The 22,177-nt window shown below is 35.8% G+C and overlaps 1 protein-coding gene across 6 annotated transcripts in view; it reads right to left on the minus strand.

Moving 5' to 3' along the window:
• The window catches only part of NTNG1 (netrin G1), a 434,178-nt gene that overhangs the window by 58,928 nt on the left and 353,073 nt on the right, over positions 1-22,177 (minus strand). For 3 of the 6 annotated variants that reach the window (XM_027856774.1, XM_027856775.1, XM_027856776.1), the window contains exon 6: positions 16,040-16,105. The exons of 2 other annotated variants lie outside the window; for them this stretch is intronic. In XM_027856774.1, the coding sequence (XP_027712575.1) occupies positions 16,040-16,105 (66 nt within the window). Of the gene's footprint in view, positions 1-6,310; positions 6,479-16,039; positions 16,106-22,177 lie in introns of all 6 variants that reach the window. One more of the 6 variants, XM_027856779.1, reaches the window with a different exon arrangement.

The raw sequence follows: 22,177 nt of genomic DNA on the forward strand, positions 1-22,177 counted from the left end.
ATTTCACTCCTGAGCACTGGATTTATTTCAAAATGTAAACTTAAACATTTTTTAAAATAAATCATTGGCATTTTACATGCCCAGGAACAAACTGATCATCTGTTTCCTGTTAATTATAATCTATAAATTACAGGTAATATTATTAACATTCTGTATGTTCAAGAAGCATAGTTACCCCTGGAAAACATGGTTCCATAATAATAATCCAATCAATTAACTAACAACAGTAATTAATGACTGTAAAGTCCTGGATGCCAACCTTCCCTCCCACCCCCACCCCCACCCACTGTGGAACATTTGAGCAGCAGAAGGCCTCTCAGTGGGCATCACAGAAAAAGTTGGTAATTTGGATGTTACTCAGAAATTCTTAGAAATAACTTATGAATCAAGGTTCAGTGTAATGTCTGCTTTAAATATTAAGAATTTGTTTATCACTAAAAATATTTAATCCAAAATTCATATAGCACAGTCTACTAGGGAAAGAAGACAGGGCTATTTCTCATCTATAAATCTAGGAAGGAGAAATGAAACATATATTTGATTGTTGTTAAAACTGCCTTGTAATTCCTCTCATTTATAAAAATAACACATTATAGTCTGCAAAGCACCTTTCATACACCTGATCTTCACAACAGATAAGTGAAGAAGGGACAGTTGCTATGATTATCACACACACACCCCCTCCATTTTAAAAGACGATGAAACTGAGATTCAGGAAGTTTTAGGGGTTTCCTGTTACCATAAAGCTAGTAGGTGTCAGAGATGGTCTATATGACTTATAGGCCAGAATTCTAGCCACGATGCTACGTTTCTGCCTCTCGCTCATCTGTGGAAATCAGAATTATTTATTTAGCTTACTTTAAAATGTTTTCAAAGTGCTTTGCCATCCCTAAAGTGCTATATAAATGTCAACAATCCTCATGACAATATTTTGTCATGACAAATAGTTCTTTACTTGATACAAGTTACTTTGAGATTTTGAATAGTCTGATTTTGGGATTTTGGGGCAAATTCAATTGCTGATGGTATACTCGTCACTTTGAGATATACTTAGCATATCAGCAATGATCACCCAGTCACTTGCCTGATGTCTAGATCACAGTATTAGCAAGACCTTCTCAACCACATGGACCATGTAGCTCTTGGTGCCAGTTTAACTGGATGGTATATGTGTCTGAGAAATGTGTGACTATGCCATTTTCATGTAATTACTGTGTCACCACAGAGGAATTACATGCCTCTTTGAAGCTATGATAGTCATGTTTGGAACATGTATGAAAATGAGAAATATCAGTGATTATGAAGCAGTTACTAAGTACAGTACACTGTGCGTATGGGATACTTTTAAGCATCTTATATTTTTCATATTATAAAATATTATAAAAATAATACTTGCAGTTTCCTATGTATATTTCACCAACGCCTTGGTTTCATCTTGTGGATACACATGACCATGTGACAATTGAGGTGAGAGGTTGACAAAAAAAAAATTGCTGTTGATGGACAGCACATAGCAGAAGTTCTAATTGGTAAAGTGATGGATTTTTGTTTAAATGTTAAAAAGGCAAGGAGTTAGTTGGGACTCAAAATTTCAAGCCAATTGATTCTTTTCTAAATGTCTAATTTTATAACAGTGAATTGGATGAATTCCCATACATTTTCATCAGCTCTTTCTTTCTAAGGTAAAATTAAATTCAACTCTCAATCACTTGCATGCAAACATACTTAGACCCAATTGGGCTATCTTCACTAAGGCAAACCCATTCTCATAGGCTCTCCAACCTTAATTGGAGCTTAGATCATAAATATGGGAAACGCTGGCAGTGCACAAGTCTCCCCTTAGGTCATTATTCTTTTCTGATGAGCTACTGGAGTCAATTAGAACTCATGTAGCTTCTGAGCGAACCTTTATTTAGAAGGTTCTATGGCTACTTGCTATGCAATAGTCTGTAGATAGAGATATTTTAGATACAGATGGAAAATATTCAAACAAGCTCTATTTCAGTGCATTGGTTCCAAGAAGAGATGATCTAGTCAGGGTCACATTGGAGCTATACAATTTTTGTTTAGAATATGTCAACCTTTTTTTTAAAAAAATCAGTATTTTAAACAAAATTGGGGGCAGAGTAATAGCATCGTTGCTAAATTTCAATCGTACCTAAAATATCACTCTTAATACTTACCAAGAGCTATAGTTGATTTGAATAGTGTCAGACTAAGAACAGAAACTTGTCTGCCTCCATAAAACAAGATTTCCCAGTTGTTCAGAATTTTGCTAAACAAACTTCTTTTGCAAATGTTGAAAACAACTTGCTCTTGAACACTGTAATTTTCTTTAGCAAATACCAGTGGAAAAGACATATTAAGCTTTCCATATTGTCATCAGCAGTAGGGGTGCTTAAACACACACACACACACACATACACACACACACACACACACACACACACACACACATACATCAGCTGATTTTTAATCTCAGGGTAATTAAGTGAGCTTTTCCAATAGTGATAGAGCTTTGGCTTAGGTAGTCATGCAGAGGGGTATTATGTGATTCATCTGCAAGTTTGGGGTGAGGTCTAAACCACATAATAAAATAGATTGAGTAAAACTAGATTAAATCACTTGACAATTGACATCGAGTTCATTTAGAATAAAATCCACCATAAGCTACTCATTTTTTCCCTTTGTTTATCTAGAAACTTATGAAATTAATGTGAAGAGGTTTAAAGCTTTTTAATTTTCCTGTTTTTAATTTCCTGTTTTGTTGACTTTCTCTGTCCTGAAAGGAAGATATCTTTTGACTATGGCATTTACATTTATGTTAGATGAGACTTAATACAAATCAAATCTGGGAGATAAGGCTGGAGAAGGGCTCTGTGCCTTTTGGTTTTAATAAAGACTATACTTTTGCCAATTTCTAGCAATTTCAAGCATTCTAAGTAGAGTTGATTCTGTTCAAAATCACATAATGCACAGTCACCTTTTATAAAAAATATACTAAAAATGTCTGAGAAACTCAATCTCATAGTTTATGTCCCTGAGGCATAAGGGAAAGAGCTCTGGAGACGTGCTTCTTAAGCTGAATATGCTTTTTGGGGAAAAAAAATAATCACTTAATTACACTGAGCCTTAACTTTCATGTCTTTAAAATGGGAAAAGTAGAAGATCACAACATTGTTGTGAGAAATTACAGAGAAAAGTAATGTAGAAATATTCATATACTTCTTTAATATTTCAAGAAATCCCTGATTTCAATGAGCTTCTCACGCTTTCCAGCTCCTACTACCGATGAAGTTCACAATATCTCTACATGAGTAGATGATATTCATGAGTTGTGGCAAAAAAAAAAAAATAACATTAACTTGTAACCAACCATTTGAGGATGAAACTCTTCACACTGGTAAATCAGTTTGAAATCACTGGATTTGTAAATCACTGGAAATCATTGTAGCTCCATAGGATTTGTCAGAGCTTCTGATCTACTGAATAGGCTTTGAGGTTCCAGGGCAGTCTCCACATAATGATGAGATGTGTTTGGAGGACTTTAGTGAAGACTATATGTCTTTGGCCTAATTAATTTAAAGTAAACTATACATTTTATATTCATGGTTTTAAATAGAATTGACTATTAGAGCTAGAAGAGGACTTTATAAGTCATTTAGTCAATGGAGTATATGATGTTTGAAAACAGAAACTTACTGTCTTTATATCTACAGTGCCTGTTACATAGTAAATGCTTAATAAATGCTTAATTAATTGGGTTGAATTAGTCCATTGAAGGACTGGTGATTACAGATGCAGAAATTTAAGACAAGTGAGATGAAGTGATGAGCCCGATATTACCCAAATGGCAGAACTGGAATTAGAACTTAGGTAGGTCTCCTGATATTACATCCGGGGTTGTGTTTTCCTCACCATAATGCCATTCCTAAATGACTCACACAATCCAGAAGGACTATGGTGGCCATGACAATATGGATTGATGATTTTTTTTAGGAAAGGGATCATCTTTCATTTTTCAGCTTGTGTAAAATGTATTAAAACAACCCCTTTGTAAAAACCTTTCAAAATGTTTTCTCATCCATACAACGGAGACAATAATACTGTGTTTCTATAACAAAACCTATATGAATCAATCATTTTCTTTCAGAACTTCTTTTTCAACATATTGTCGGCTGACTTCATGTGAATGTTTTTCTTGGAGGGGCTTTTGATCTCACTCCTGTATCTTAGTCACTTCCTAGGATCTGTCTGGTGATAAGCCACTTTCATTTATATTTGACAAAACCAATAAATAGCATGTGCTTACCACCAGTCTTTACTCTTGTTCATTAAAGTGATACCTGCCTTTTCCCAAAGTATTTCTCTAGGACTCAGGGCTAGGGAACTGGCATCCTCAAGGCCACATGTGGCCTTCTGGGTCCTTGAGAGAAGCCTTTTGACTGCGTTCAAGTTTTATGGAACAGATCCTTTTATTAAGGGGATTTGTTCTGCGAAGTTTGGATTCAGTCAAAGGGCCATACTTGAAGACCTAGAGGGCTACATGTGACCTAGAGGGCCACATGTGGCCTTGAGGCCACAGGTTTCCCACCCCTGCTCTAGATTGTTGACCTGTTTCCCAGGTGCTATCAATTCTTGTCCTTTTGTGTGTGTGTTTGTGTGTGTGTGAGCACGTATGTGTCTTTCTGTAACTACCTTGTGTTATTGGGCTATAAATTTCATTAATGTTACATGGTGTTTTATGATGATGTTTTTATTGTGATATATATTTTCATAATGATATGGTCCATTTTGTAGTTCCAAAAGTATACATGTAGGTTTGTACTGTCTATGTGTTTAAGGTTCTGAATGTGTTCTTCCAATTTAGGTTTGACTTAGAAAATATTCCTATTACTCTTCATTATATCTTACATAATGATCCATTGGATATATAAATCTATGAACTAGAATGGATGTTTATAAAACAGTTATTCTATATTATATACTGTAACTATCTATTTCATGTATAGAATAGATGAATTTCTAGAAATTGAAGTTTAAAATGGAATTTAGTTTTTGAGATCCATTTTTTCCATCCCAATATCACATCATGGTGTGGAGATGACTTTTAGATTTACCTGTAAAGGTTTTGAGAATGAGCCTACCCACAGATGGAATGTGCCTCTTTTCAAAGTTTTAGTGTAGGTTAAGTTAGTAAGATCATAGGCTATTAGATTAAAAGACATAAAGGCCATTAGCAAACATCTGAACCAGCTCACTTAACAAGAAACACATGAAGGGGTCCAGAAATGTTTTAGTGACTTATCGAAGTTCATACAGGTTTCAGAAGATTTGCCACCTGGAGATTTTTTTTTCTTGCCACAGTAATTCACAAAAGTCCTCACTGGTGTAAAAACAGAGGAGCGTAGCCATGCATACTACTAAAATCATGTATCTTTGAAATATTGGTACTCTTTAACATTGATATCTACTATGAAAGAAGACCTTAATTCCCCTAAGAAAATATGAACAGTAACAGTGAGATCTGAGCAGAGTAGCGAGCAAGATAGTAGTGATGATACTGCTGGTAGGGTTGGTGATTGAATTGGGTTTGGAGGACTCACTGCTACCAGGTTCTGTAAAGTCCATGCAATTAATGTTGAATTGGTGGGCATGAGGTACCCAAGTTCCCAGCCCTGCTGCACTTGTTCTCTGGCCATTGAGGGAAAGAGAATAATTTTTTGCTTCTGTCACAGTGCTGAGAATCCAGAACCCACATTCATGTTTTATAACAAAACCCAACAAATGAAATTTTGTTTGCCATCATAGATCGATAAACCACAGGCAAACTTTTAATGAGTTCTAATTCCAGAAACCTAAATTTTAAGCCGTGTATATTTATTAATGATCAATTATATACAAGGCAGAATTGGTTCCCAAATGCATTAGACCTATCATAGCAAACATTCACTAGAATGACTATCTGTTTTCATATCTGAAACTAAATTTAGAAGGAATCATATGAAAAAGTACAAAAAATTATCACAGAGTTCTAAGATTTACAGGAGAGAAGAAGAGAATGAACTCTTTACCACTTTCAATCATGGTCTTCTGGGTAGTCATTAAAACAGTTAAAGCACATCTCCCAAACTCCGATTTCAACTGTGTGAGTTTGAAATCTACTTCGGAGATACTTGCATCCACAGAAAGAGCTCATTCTATCTTGACTATCCAACAACAGTTGCGTTGCAGATCACTAGGCTCTGATAAGCAGGTCCCAACAGCTCAAAAAGGTCCGAACAAAAGCCAGAATGATAATGAAACTGACCTATGCATACATTTTCATCGTCCAGCTGTGCAGAAGCATTTCTGAAGTAGCCCAGCCTGCATAACTCACAGTGCTGCCCTCTAGTGTTGTGTTTACAGCTCACGCAAATGACTGTATTGAGCAGCTCGATATAACTGCACCGTTTGGAGTGGCCGAAGCATTCACAGTCTTTCAAGGAAGAACAGAAATGTATACACAAAAGTATACAGTAGTAGAGTCATTGCACATCACATGCTTGGATCAAATGAAGCATGAGTAAAAGATGGCTGAATGGCAGGACAGATATGGGAAGTGATGAAGCACATGAGGACAAATGTTTTGACTGGCATGGAAGGAGCATCTGTTGCAAGCAGGATAGAATAGTCAGACATTCATACCATGATTGAAGAGAGTTCTTAGCAGAATAGATGAAATGGAAGCATTTGCAGTTGTATACCTTTCAGGAGTTGGGAAGAGTTCAAATTCCTATGATGCAAATGCCCATTTATTTATTTAGTTATTATGCACACTTAAGACAAGGATAATGACTTTAGTAACCCTCTCCTCTGATGTTCTCAGTCTAAAATAGAGAAGGGAGAGGATTTTGTGAGCTTTGTACTCCTGAGAATGCCGCCACTCTCTTAGCAAGCTCACTACCCTTTTCCAACAACAGCAAAAAGTGTCAAATTTAATTGGGATTAATTCCTAACATTTCTCCTTTCTTTTAGCAATTTCTCAATGACTAGAGAAAGACTGCTTTAAGTGAGACCAATGCTGCATGTATGTTTACAACAAGCAACACCAAGAAAAAGGTAGGTAATCTTCAAGTGAAAATAACTTTTCAATTAAATATTCATTTATCTTTCAAGTTTTGAGTTTGGTGTTTAAACTTGACAGGGAAAGGAGTAGTCAGGCATTGCAATTCCAAATCATTGTTCTTTTGACTTCTTAGGGGATTTGAGGTATAATAATATTCGGGCTCTAATAGTCTCATACCCTAAAGCAAGATGAGGTAGGGAGACAATTGAACGGGATAAAATGGTAGAAAAGCATAAGACAAGAGGAAGGAATGTTGACTCCCTTCCCTATCACTGATGAGAAGTCATCATTTAATTGAACCCTGCCAAAGACAACACATGTTTTATTTACAGAAAATTCTGCTGGTAGAAGTAATTATTACTGGAAAACAGAGAAACATATGTGTATGAAGAAAAGAGGATGGAGAGTTTATGAGGGGGGAAAGGTTTATTTTTTTTCCTTGAGATACAGGAGGATGGTTCTTCCTCCATGTAGGCAGAGTGTGTGTGTGTGTGTGGGGGGGGAAATGACACAGGGGAGACACCTACAAAATACTACTAATGGCCCTGTCTGTTAAAAATATTTATATATATTTCCCATTAGTCCTCTGCTGGCTTTCTGCTATTGTCATTTAAGTACTTTATCAACTGGGGTGACTAAAAAATAAAGCAACAATTCTATCTTTCTTGTAAGTCTGAAGTGGCCCTTTTCAGGTTAGACACCAAAGACAAAGCCAAAAATCTAGCTATTTGAAACACATACCTTTACAATATCTTAGTCTTAGAGCTGGAAGGGACATTACATGTCATTTAGCCCAACCTCCTCATTTTATAGAAAAGGAAACGGAGGCCCAGAGAAGTTAAGTGACTTGCCAAATATCACACAAATAGGAGAACCAAGATTTGAACCCACATCAACTCCAAATCCAGTACTATTTCCCTTATACCATGCTGCAGAAGGGAGGGTAGAGACAATAGTTTTCACCTAATAACATCAACACTTATTAACGTAGTTTGGGTTAGTTTGTTAATGGAATTAATTATCATCTTAGAAAGAAGGGATCAGGGTCCTGAAGAAATGGAATGTAGGACAAATAGGTTTTTTGATAGGTGGTGGTGGACAGGAGAGCATGATGGGTAGGTGATCATTGGGCAGAGGTGTAGCATGGAGTCGCTGATTGCTTGGAAAGGATACAGACAAAAGGCAAGTCTCACAGAGGAAAAAATGACTACTTCAAGGTTATATTAAGGATAAACTTGTCAGGAGGGATAAGGAGATGAATATCCATATATCTTGGGGGTGATATCAATAAATAGTCATTTCTGATCTGTTTAATTTTTTAGAAAGTAGTACTAGAAATACAAACCATGGTATAAAGTGCTCCTGAACTAAAAATCCAATTTCATTACAGCAACGTTATAGCTGGCCAGAATTATTAGTTTGACAACTCCCTACATCCTGAAAAAAAATTAGGAATCCTATGAGACCTACCTGAATAATTTTTTGGGGCCACAATTAATTTCGACCTGAAACTTCTGTAGTGAGAGGCAGGTAAGACAAATACATTTCTGGAGTCACATAGCCAAAGGAATTTAGCCTCTATAAGGGGATGAGGAACTGTGGGGGAATAAATTAATCTAGGGAGTGGTATTGGCAGAATTAATTCCTTAATAAGTCCTAGAGAAGTGTAGAACTTCTGATGGGAGTAATGGACAGATTAAGACTTCTTTGTCTTCTTGATTTTCCTTGATTGGGAGCTCACCTGGCCTGGAACTGAATCCACATTGATGGGTATGGTTGTCCTGTTCATTACTGTTGGTTGAGCCCATTTCCACTCACCATCATGGAACTAGGTTGGAGTTTCCTAAAAGTCCTTCTTCTTTTTACATATTTGTGTCACTTTTTAGGGATTTTTCCAGTGATCAGAACTGCCACTGGGAACACTATTTTCTTTTTTATTTTTAAATGGTAAGCTACCCATGTTCCCTTGGAGAGGCCAAAATTTTTATTTAGCAAAATTTGTATCAATAAGGAACTTCTATTCTCTCATTCTCCTCTATCTTTTACTGTGAATCTGCAGAGACATTTCATAAACAAGATTAGCACCTAGTATATAATATGCTTTGCATTGAATTGTTGCATCTCGGAGGCTCCATTTTTGTCTTGATATTATCTGTAAAGAACTACCTTATCTTGGTAGAATACTGATTGGTGAAACTTAAAAAGACAAAGTTGAATTACCTCAGGAGATATCAATCCTAATCAAAACTTTTCATGGAGTAAGAACTCTGTAAAGACCTATGATGTTTAAAATGTCTCGTAATCTAAGATGGGAGCTAATACTAACATTGTTTTGATAGAATTTGAGTAACACATATGTCTCTTTTGGCTCCCAAATAGATCAATGATATACCTCCTGGTGGTGAAGAGAGGAGGAGAGGATAGATGTGGAAATGTTTTGAAAAAGATGAAAGGCAACCTGTAACTGCAAAGTACTAGGTGTCATTTTTTAAAAATAGAAAACTTAGAACATAGGATCATAGATCTTTATCTGAAAGGGACTAGTCTTCCATCTAGGTCAACCCTCTCATTTTACAGTTAAGGAAACTTTCACCACATACTCTAATATAACCAGGACAAACATTTGCAGTCCTCATTAACACAGCATATATTAGTTTATCAAATTAATTAGTTACTGTGTTAAGATAGACTGAGCAGGACCCTGAGGGGATGATAATTGATATTCATAATAATGACTCCCAGGGTGCTCTAAGACCTGAGGCAGAAGAAGACCTCCCAAAGGGCATAAATGACCCCTTAACTTTGCATTTAGCTTTGTTCCTTACTTCCAACCAATCTAGACTGAATTTACAAAGAAAGATTGAATTTGTTAAAACTTTGGACATAGAGAAATCATTCCCATCCTGGCAAATCATCTCTTGGGCTGAATTTGTGACTTATTCACAGTTTGTTTAAATGTAATGTGAAAATAGCCAGAGAGAACTACTGAAATGTATTTAAATGGCCAGGAAGGGTAGAAAGTATGCTTTCATTATTATCACTATCATCCTCATTATAATCATCAACTACAGAAATGAATACTTTTTGAGTTCCTGCTATGTCCAAGACCCAATGTTAGGCACAAGGGAAGATGTATAATCCTTATCTGCTTGGTGCTTACGATACAGTGGGAGAGATAGAAGATATGACTACACAGGTAAATAACAGAAATGTAGCATACACTACATGCCAAGTGAGCGGTGTAGACCCAGGAAATCAGAGGATAAGAGAAAGAAAACCACAGTAGACAGAGCATTTTTGCAGAAGACAGGTTAGACATGTTGATTTAGTGGAGATGATTAGAAATTAATAGTGTCTGGAAATGATTCAGAATGAAGTCAAAGAGATGGGGAAAGAAGAAGAGGGTGAGGATAAGAAAGTTTAAAGGTAGCTGAAAGTTTGAGTCTCCTTACTGTTTTAGGCCTTTTGTTTGGTTTTCCCCACTTTGGGATCTGGATGATAAGGTGTATGTCATGTGCAGTGGCAAATAATGTTTTAAAAATAAACACCATGAGTTTTTGGATAAATGAGAAAAGGCTGGAGTTTTCTCATTTGATTGATTGGTGGAGAGAAAGTAATGTAACTAAGTACTGACTAGTGCAAATAATGAATACAGTGAAACGATCATATTATTTGAATTCTAACAGTATTTCCACTGGGCTGGAATCAATTACTATATTTTATATAATTATAGCTTCAAATAGTGTGAATGTGAATATATGCAATCACTTCATGGGATTTTTTATTTGGCCTAATTTGGCCCTAGATGTAACAAGGAATTTTTTAGTATGCTGAGAGTTCATATTTTCTCTTCTTGGTGGTTTAGTTTAAGAAAACATTTGTTTCCTATTTTTAAAAACCATGTTCTGGTTTAAATTCATATTTCTAAGATGCTGGGAAAGCTAGAGAGCACCATAAATTATTATCTCATGAAGATGGAGATGGAGGTAGCGGAAATGTATTTATCCAGAGGTAATAAAAGGAGTATCCCCAAACCCCAGGCTTAAACAGAAGGAAGAGATAAGACCAGGAATATTCTGGAACTAGCTCATAATGACCCAAGAGAGTCACCTATTAAATTTTCACTGTGAAGGAAATTAGCAAATGCTACAAATTAAGGTTTGATTTACTGTTTTGTTGATTGTCAAGATTTAACAAAATGGTGAAGAAAATGTTAGTAATTCAGATTAAACTTAAAAGTGTGTCATGTACATTTTATTTTCCCTTTGGAGAGGCAATTATTAAATATTTACCAGCATAAAACTGACTGGGGCATTGTGTTCCATGGGATCTCTCAGTACTGTAAAATTGTACCTGAAATATTTTTGTGATAACTTAAAAACGTTCTCTCCATAATTCATTGAAGTCAAGATAAAAATGAGAAGTCTACTCCTGAAACCAAAAGCTCCATTTTAACCAATCACAATGAAAGGCTTGTCAGAGAGACTGAAGATGCTCTCTCTCTCTCTCTTCTATCAGTCTATTTCTCTCAGATAGGACCACTGGATACCTACCGTTTTGTCTGCACAAACATTTACCATTGGTATAAAAATTTGGAAGCTCTTTTGATAAGGATTCAGTGGCTTGAGCCCAAAGACTCAAATCATAAAATCACTTATTCAGACGTGAATGAATGTATCTCTCTATAGGAAAAGTGTATATTTTGTTACTCATTGGATAAAGACTTCCTGTCTTCGATAGTATGTTAGGGCCTCCTAAATTCTGTTTTCTCAAGAAGTCACTGATTAAATGATCAAGGTCAAAATTTAGGTTAAGTCACCTCTGGCAAATACACTTTAAAATAAATATGCTATTGTTCTTAATATGGCCTGAAAGAGGCAAATTTTTAAAAGTTGCATTCGGGGGCAGCTAGGTGGTTTAGTGGATAGACACTTATTAGCTGTGTGACCCTGGCAAGTCACTTAACCTCTTTGCCCAACTAAAACAAAAAAAAAAAAATCCCCAAACCCAACAACAACAAAAGTTGCATTCGTGCACTTAGTTCTTACTCTGGTTGTACAGCTTTAAACATTCTTGAGATGATGAGGAAAAAAATTTCTACTTTATTCTCAGTGCCTTGATTTGATGTTTCTTAAGGCCCTATGTTCACCACGTAACACCATGTCATCAGTATACATACATAAATATTTGTATACATTTATTTATATATATGTATTATATTTATGTGTGTATGCTTATATGTATGTCATAAATACACATTTATGCCATTAGTACAGAGTTTCAAAAACTCTCTTGAGTTTTTGAATCCATTTAGATTTTCTTCAAAAGTCTTTTAGTCCTTCTTGATATTTCAAATCACGTTCTGTGGAAAGTCGAGAGATATATTTTAGACAATTTTGGCTTCCTTCCCTCTCCCCAATATTTCTTGACTAATGTTTCTCTACAAAACACAAAGGGACAAATTCTGTTTGGGTTGGATCCTTGGAAGCAACTTGATTAAATTTCACCAGGAATAGTCAGGCTTGTTTTGATCATTTTCACCACCTAGGTCAAACTAAAATCAGAATTTTGACAAAGAAACTTATTTCTCTGTAATTGGTATTGCATGAAAGATGACACACGCCCAACAATTAGGTATGAAAAACAAAACGCACCTGTCATGTACAACACATTTAAAGGGAAATGGTGACACAAAGGAGAATGTTCCCTGAAGAATCTTCAGCCTGTGAGTGACAGATGTGAGCTAAGCTTGAATGGGCTGCCCATGAGTCACAGATGAGAAACTGCTATCTCTCATTTCAAGGAGGCAAAATAACTCTTATATTTTCAGAAAACAATGCAATTATGTAATCTGAAACGTTTCTATCACTGAAATGCCCCGAAGGTTAAAATGATCGGAAGTGTAAGTATGATCATTTCCCATATCTCATGGGGAGATAATTCCTTTGTCATTGAATAATATGGACAAATGGAATTGCACTTACTATTCTTTCCTAGTAGGAGAAAAAAGAGTACATGAAACTCGCAGAAGTGGGTTTCCTTATTTACCACGTAAATGAGTAACCACATTAAAACTCAAACATTCATTTTCAAAACAGGAACTTAAACTGTTATATTCTTATTCACACATCAATCCCACAGAAAACAAATGTGGCAGCATTGTTTTAATTGCAAGCAAATTTAAGTGTGAAACATTTTTTTGAGGGGGGGAATGTATGGTTGACATTCTCAGTGCTACTAGATGCATCTACTGTTATCATCCACATGCCTCACCAAGAAGCTGATGGGAACACTTCACAGATATTCTAGATTCATACAGTGCAATGTTTCACAACACATAACACCATGAAATCACTGTATGAATCCAAGAATTCCTACCTCTCTTGTGGTTTGCAACTTGAACAGAAGAAACTGTTGACAAAGCTAATTTGGGAGCAACTGGATAGTTTAAAAGAATGAACAGCAAATTAGAAAGGTACCACATAGGAACAAAAGAGCAACTTTCAAAAACATAATCACTTTGCAATGAAATTTTAAAACTCAATCAACCTGAAAACAAACCCTACATGAGTGTACTATTTGTAACTGTTGTTTCTGGGTTCTTTTTGTTTATTTTTGGTTCATTTGTTTACTTTTATTTCATTGTTTGGCTTGCTTTTGTTTAAAAGGACGGGTGCTACTTGGCTGAAAACTGTTAAACATTGTCAGTAATGAGTTTTGTTTTTTTTTTAATTGATGTGTATCATTGAAATTTTGCCATTAGAGGTCAAAAGGAAACAGTATGATTTAGACAAATAATACAGATAATTTAGGACCTTTAGTAAGCCTTAATAGAAGGACTTTTTTTTTTTTTAAAAAAGTTGTTTTAATGTTTCTTTTACCCCCATTCATCATATTGTTTAGTTTGGGAAGACAAAAACTGACTACACATAGAACCAGTTTGATCACTTCTTGTTGAACTGACCAGCTACAGAATTGTTGTGTAGCTTCTAAAAGGCTGAATTGAATGTAATTGAACAAACTCAGTCAAAATCACCAGACCAACCTGGCCAGTCCCAGCCTGATGGGCTCTGTAGAAGTCTAGACATTAACTGCAGTCTTCGAGGTCGAGAAGTTGCTGTGACTAGCAGGTATATCATCTTTGTGGAAATATTGGTCTCAAAACAGTGACTGATTTTTTCTCATTTGTTCTAGCTGCTATTTGTTAACCAGCTTTTCAGTTTGAACAAGAAGCAAAGGCCACATTAAAATGACAAGACAAAGTACAACTAGGCTGAGATAGTATTGTCCTAAACTAAGGTTTCCAATCAAAAACTTTATCCCAAATGGTCAGTCTTGAAATAAATCCATTTGCAGTCAATCACAGCAGTGAAAGGAATATTGCCCACACTACTCGACAAATACTGTAGAAGGGTTTTGTGCTGTGACCCTCACTGAAATTGGAGCAGTATTATTTAAATAGGTCTTTTGGGGATTTTAAACAATAACTAATTTTGGACAATTGGAAATGAATTTTAGAGGGTTAGGTAAGTTTTAGTTCCTCTTATTGTCTAAATTATTGAACTATAAAATCCATTGAAAATATTCAATGGCACTGCATTGGAAATGGCTCTATTTCGCTTGCTGGGAAATAACACAGCTAAATCAGCCTACTAATCCTTATAGAACTATACTAAGAGGGACAGAGCTTGATCTGTATTTCTTCTTACACATGAACATGTGGAAACTTGGGGAAAACTCATTTGGAGCAGATGATTAAGATAATTCTATTTGTTAGTAATGTATGTATCTAGGACAGTCTTTGTTTCATCACTGATCAAGGACTGAAAATGCAGCCCTTCCAATTGAATTCTTCAACAAATTGCTAATATATTTTATTTTGCTGAACAACTATTTCCTGGTTCCTCCTTTTGCTCATTTCCTTCTCCATCTGTATTCATTAGAGTTTAAAAGGAACATCCTGTATATAAGAACCAGGGCAAGCTGAAGGCCAAAGATTTGTGTTTATTTGTTTGTTTGCATGAAGGGGAGATGGGGAAGAGGAAAAAAAGGGAAATAATGTCATAAAAAAAGTCTTCATTTACATTTGGCTACAGGTATTGGGACTCAAAAGTTAAAGTGAGATCGAAATGCCAATATATCTTGTCTATTTATTACTGAGTTTTAAACTGTGGTTATATTTCATCCCATGGCACTAATCACCATCCAGGCTGTCGATAATATTGTCTGAGTCATTGGAATTGGGCAAACAGAAATATTGCACTGAGGACAGAAGATGGGTTGCCATCAGTATCAATGGGAATGCTTACTTATAAAATGTCAAAGACAGATGGTCATATGCTAAACACCTTTGCTGAGGTCTAGGTCAAAGGAGGAAAATAGATCCAGGTTTCAATAATACAGTCTATTGAAAATATCAGTGTGAAGGATCAGGGGTATTAGGGTTAGATGAGCTTCACAAAGTTGTTTTCCAAAATTCTGTTCCATTCTGTGTACAAATTTTTATAACTTTCAATTCACTTAAAAAATAAAAGCAAACAAGAAACATTTAAAATGGATTTGATGTAGACAATGGAAATATCAGGTCCTTACTATGTTTCTAACTGACTTCTAATGTACATGGTGCTGTGATGACCACATAAATATATATATATCTATATTTTCGGGGGGCATTTTATATATATATATATATATATATATATATATGCTAAAGTGCTTATAACTTTGGTGATAGTTTTTTTTCCTTTAATAACAGTGGACCCAAAGTCTTCTTTGCAGTAGACAAAGATCTGACATTTGATCTAATATTTGATTATGTGCATATGTGTGTGCGTGTGTGAATGCTTTCAGTGCCAAGGGAAAAAAGAAAGCAGGATTTTATGAGAGGTACTTCAGTGACTTTGAGATCACAAGGAATTTTCAGGTTCCTACCTTGCTTTGGATTAGAAACCTCAAGGGAAGAAATATTCGGCCATATCCTATCAAACTTGGGAAGATCTGCATATGTCAGGAAAAATTAGGATTTGTTATTTTCATTTCTAGAATATTGCTGTTGGGTCTAAACAGAAAACTGTATGGACAAAGACACAAACCACAAACATCTGCTCTTTAACTCGTCCTTGGTTCACTTAAACCGTACATGACATCCACACTGAACAACAACAACAATAACAACAAGAAGAAGGAAAAATAAACAAGCAATTGATGATTCTGAAAACATCAAATGGAAATTCAATATATACCCTCTTCATCACAAAGGCTATATATTGATGGTCATGTTTGGGTTATGCCCACTTGGAATAAGTTTTATTGTTCTTTTATAATTCAGCTGCTTATGGAAACCTGGTGCCTGAAACAAAATGATAATGCTAAAGTAATTTCTTACCAGCAGCTTCCATCTCAGGCAACCCATATCTATAGATATGGACTAGCTTTATTTGTCTTTTCTAAAGATAATTAGGATATATTTTAAGTGCGAGCCATTATCTTTCAAAAGACATGAATCTAGAGAGCAATTTAAAAAAAATCATACTCTGAAAGAAAAAAAAAGTACTGATTAAACATTGATTATTCTAATGTGTTTCAAATAGTATTCTAATGCTACCTTTTTTTTTAATGAAAGTTTTTACCTCAATTTAACTGGTTAAAAGCCACAAGTTGCTATTTTATAGTTGATTCCCAAACCCTCTCAGATCTGCCAATGTTCAGAGAATATATGATCTGTCAATGTAGAAAAAGTATTAGGAAAGGAAGGTGCACATATTTGGAATTAGGGTTGTAAATCCCTTTGGTTGGGGTGGAGGAGCCATAACTACTTTACTGGAGATGAAATCACCTTGGCTTTGGAGTCAGGAATTTTGCTTTCAAAAATGGTGATGACTCTTCCTAGTTATGTAACCACGGACAAATCACTGAACCTCTCTCTGAGCCTCAGTTTTCTAATCCATGAAATGTGGCATAATAACACTTGCATTATCTACATCTTAGGGTTGTTGTGAGGAAAGCATTGAAAAAACTTTGAAATGTTATAAATACAAGTTGTGATTGCTATACTCCTTCTAGGTCCAGTTCAAGTCCAACTTCTCGTGAAGCTTTTCCTAGGCATCCCAACTCACATTGATATTCTTCTCTCTCCATTTCAATGGCACTTAGGGTCAAGCAAGAGTAAGTAACATAGAAAACGTATTCTTCTAGCAGATCAAGGCCTAGGTTCTACCCTTGCTTCCATTTCTGTTGTTGTTCAGTCGTTTTTATAGTGCCCGACTCTTCATGACCCTAATTAGGGTTCTCTTGGCAGGGATACTGGAATGGTTTGCCATTTCACTCTCCAGCTCATTAGACAGGTGAGGAAACTGAGGCAAACAGGGCTAAGTGACTTGCCCAGTGTCACCCAGCTAGTAAGTGTCTGAGGCCAGATTTGAACTCAGGAACTCAGAAGAAGACAGGTGTCTTCCTGACACCAGGCCCAGCAGTCTATTCACTATGGCGCCACCTAGCATCTCTGTTACTTTTTAATTATACAATTACTTAGACAAGTTATAGCACTTGGCATATGAATGATGGGGATGATATCATCTTTGCACGACTTTCCTCACAGAACTCTTTTAAGGAAAGTCTTTTGTAAATCTTAAAGCATTGTAGGCACGGGAGTTATTACTATTATAAGGAACAAATTATATAACAGGCTGAAAATGCCTCTAACTGTAAAGGGTCATAAGGATATAATGGCTCATGGCTGGATGGTTCATTTCACATACCTCACATGCGACTTTATAGGGTGAGTGAATTAACTGGTGATGTTTATAGGGATTAATTCTCCACCTAGATTGGAAGATCCTTGAATGCAGAGAGCAAGCTTTATTCTTCTTCAGACACAAATAATGCAGAGTGTAGTGCCCTATGGGGAATATATGGCAGATAGGTGCCAAGGTGCACAGAGTACTTGATTTGGAATTGGGAAGACCTGAGTTCAAAATTTTCTTCAGACGCTTTTGATTGTGTGACCCTAGCCAAGTCACTAAACCTCCCTCAGCCTTAGTTTCTTCCTCATCTATAAAATGAATTCAGATTCACATGGACATTAAAGTTATGTAAAATGTACTAAGTGGTTGCAGCCCAATGAAAATATGCGGTGATAATTTGAATAATGTGATCACTTCAGAGAGTTCATTTTTCTCACTAATAGAGACTTAATTAGAATGGCATCTACCTCACAGAGTTGTTTGACATAGCATGTGAAAAGTACTTTCTAAACCTTAAAGTACTATATAAATGCTAATTATTAGTATCATCAATAGGCTCAATAAATACTTATTATTAGTACCAAAAAGATAGTCATCATATTGTGTCCTCCACTAGTAAGATATAGATATAGGGTCATGTCCCAGGCATATCACATGGTTTTCTATATTATGACATCCTTTTACAATTTCTGAAGCATCAAAAAAGGTTGACCTATTGACATTGTAATACTAACAAAGCTATATCTATCTGATGTCAAAATACCTGAATGAGCTATGAAAAACTGAGCATACCATATTTTGCTTGCCCAAAGCTGAAGATCCAGAAAGTGTAGATTGTTGTTTTTTTCCCTTGCCTTCTTTATCTTGTTCTCATTGTTTGCAAATGGATCTTGAACATAGTAGAGACAAAATCCCTACATAATCCATGAGAATGTTTAGTTTCTCATGGGAGTTTTGATGTCATGTAGTAAGACAGTCAACAAGCATTTTTAATTACCATGTGCCAGGCACTGTGCTAAGCACCGGAGATATGAAGAAAGACAAAAACCAGTCCCTTCTCTTAAGTAATATGCATTCTAATGGAAGATAAAACTTGTAATAACTAGGGGATACAAGATAAATACAGAGTTCATTGGTGTTATCCACCATTCATTTTTGAAGAGAACCCATGACATCATGGGATGAAGTCTTGGCTTATGAGTTAATTGGTTGTAAGTGAGGCAGAGTTGTACAAAGTTGAAGGTAATATGCAAGGGTGCAGCAGCAATTGGAGGGATCAGCAATGGCCTCCTGCAAAAAGGAGGATTTGAACTGTGTTTTAAAGGAAGCCAGGGAAATTAACATGGGAAACAGTGCAAAGGCATGGAGATAACAGATGGAAACACAGGTGGACTGTGGACTTGGACTGTAGTATGTGAACTGGTATAAAGTGTAAGAAGACTGGAAAAAGATCAGTTATGAAGAGTTTTAGATGCCAAACAGAGGATTTAGTATTTAATCATGGAGATTATGGAAAACCACTTATGTTCAATAAGCAGGGGAGCTGACATCGTGAGGAACTTAGAAGATATGTGTCTTCGTGACACCAGGACCAGCACTCTATTCACTATTTTCTCTTTGGAGAAAAATCACTTTCGTAGCTAAAATAGAGGATAGATTGGAGTGAGGAGAGACTTGAGGTGGGCAGACCAGTGCTGAGAAATACTTTGAAAACTTGGGCATGACACTAACTAAAATAAGTACTCTTTATAATAGATAAAAGATAACAGCTTTGAATAAAGTATAAATTGGCATTTCAGGAAAAAACTGGGAATTATTTACTTTAAACTGTGTGTGTGTGTGTGTGTGTGTGTGTGTGTGTGTGTGTGTAAGCAAATGAATCTCAAGATGTTTTAAGAAGTATATTCCTTTTATGTAATAGAATTCAGAATAATGTTTAAGTTGGAATAATATTTACAGCTAATGAGAAAGAGATTCCTTTGTCTTGGTCAATTGATAGTTATACAGGGTCTCTTTGCTCCTAAGCTTCTTCTCAGAAATGATTCAGCAAAAAAAAAAAAAAAATCATCCTACAATTAAAGCAAATCAATTCATACATTAGAACATTCTTCAATTAAACAACCACCTAACTGAGCATTATCCAAGGAAAGTCTTTAAAATGTCTATATTTTAATTATGCCATGCATTTATGTGTGTTTGTCTTTTATTTTAGTTCTTTTTATGTTTTAAAATTAATTACTATGTTATAGGATGATAGGGAGGCAATTAATTTTAAGATTCTTCCAGTATTTGATTGGCAATGAAGATTGGATGGATGTTCTCAATCCCAACCCCACAGCTGGAAGGTGCTTTAAGGACTGTACCCAATACAGAAAGTTTGTCCTAGACATTTCCCAAAGGGTCATCTGTTTGCTGTTTGACAACCTCCAGTGACAGGAAACTTGCTTTCTCTAGAGGCTGCTATTCCATTTTGAAGTAGATCTGAGCATTTTACTTGTGTTGCCTTCCTGAAACCTCCAACCTAAATTTTATTTGTTAGGGCCAAGCAAAGGAGGTTTAACTCCCAGGATGACTAATTTGCTAGCAAGTGATTACAAAGGCAGAAATTTAAGTTAAAATTTTTAGAAGATGACTCTTTCAAATTATAGCTTTTCAAGTAGTGTACATGTGTATATGTGGGTGTTTCGATCATTCCTGTGGTTATGCAAGTACTCCTTGTTTTGTTGCCACATTAGAAAACAATCTGGTCTACAATGAAACTTTCCCCCGATTACACGGTCATGCCTAACATTCTTGGACAAGCAAATCCCAGATCTAGTGTGGATGCTTTGTCTTCAAAGCCCAGAAAACCTATGCTTAGGACGAACTCCATTGGTTAGATAGTGATACAATTTCACAGTGTATCTGTTAGGACTTTTAGGGCATTGTGTGCTAGACATGATGTCCTAAAAGACAAATAAGAAAAATTGCAAAGGAATTTCATAAGTTAATATTTGAATACTATGGGATGCTTCGTCTCTTACTTCCATATAAATTTTATTATTTTTTAATAAAATGACCTAAAATGAAGCACTTTCTTTTCCCTAAGGAACAAAATGGTGCAAAGGCCAAGACAGACTGAAAAGTAGTTAGAAAATCTGGATTTTAGTTCCAGCTCTGCCAACAACTCACTGTGTGATCTGTGACAAATCATATGACTTCTCTGGGCCTTAGTTTCCTCATCTGTAAAATTAGGAGGTTGGAATAGGTGAACTCTATGGTCCCTTTTAATTTCATGATTCTAAGACATTTTGGAGCCTTATTTAACTCATGGAGGTTGGCACAGAAGTGCTGCTTTCTTATTTAGTGCTTTAGAAAATCACAGGTAAAATTTGATTGCAACAAATCTATATAAGATGAAAAATCTTTTTTTATAACCAAAAGATTCCCCAAAATACTAGCCAACGGTCCAGTTATCAACCTACGATGAGGCAAGCTTTCAAGAAAATAAAAAGAAAATTTAGATCTTTTGGGTTTTGTTGTAATGGGTTTTGGCCTTCTGTGGGTGTCAGACAATTTATTTATCTTATTTCCATTACCCCAATGGATACAAGAAATCCTTATATCAATGAGAAGGGATGCCGTTGAGAGACAATGTATGTTGCATCTCTCTCTGTGTCTCTCTGTCTCTGTCTCTGTCTGTCTCAGTCTCTTTCTGTCCTGTCTCTGTCTCTCTGTCTCTATCTCTCTCTCTTTCTCCTACCCTTCATCCCCACATACACACATGCCAAAGAGACATTCTTGGACAACCTAATTTACAATACTTTGGTACCAGTGAAATACAATGAAAGGAGCAAACACTGGATTTGGAGCTAAAGGACACAGACTTAAATCCCACCTCTAATACTTGTCACTTGTGGGCATTGGATAACTCAACTAACATCTATGAGCATCACATTCCTCATCTATAAAACAAGGAGATTGAACCAGATGGCCTCTCTAAAGCTAAGAATTTATCATTCTCTGAGATGTCAATGATGCAGACATTCCCTCCAAAAATATTTATAATATTAAGATTAAAATACTACATAATATGTATGGGTGCATATATCTTATTCCTGATCTTATAAATATATATACTCATAAATATGCACATATACATGTATTACATATGCGTATGCTTTTGTACATGTGTGTAAATGTTTTTATTGTTGTTTAGTTGTTTCAGCCATGCCCACTCTTTGTGACACCATCTAGGGTTTTCTTGGCAAGGATACTGGAGTGGTTTTCCATGCCCTTCTCCAGCTCATTTGACAATTGAGGAAACTGAGTGACTTGCCTAGGTGAC

The sequence above is a fragment of the Vombatus ursinus genome, unplaced genomic scaffold, assembly GCF_900497805.2.
Source record: "Vombatus ursinus unplaced genomic scaffold, bare-nosed wombat genome assembly UNPS02011613.1, whole genome shotgun sequence".
Classification (NCBI taxonomy): Eukaryota; Metazoa; Chordata; class Mammalia; order Diprotodontia; family Vombatidae; genus Vombatus; species Vombatus ursinus.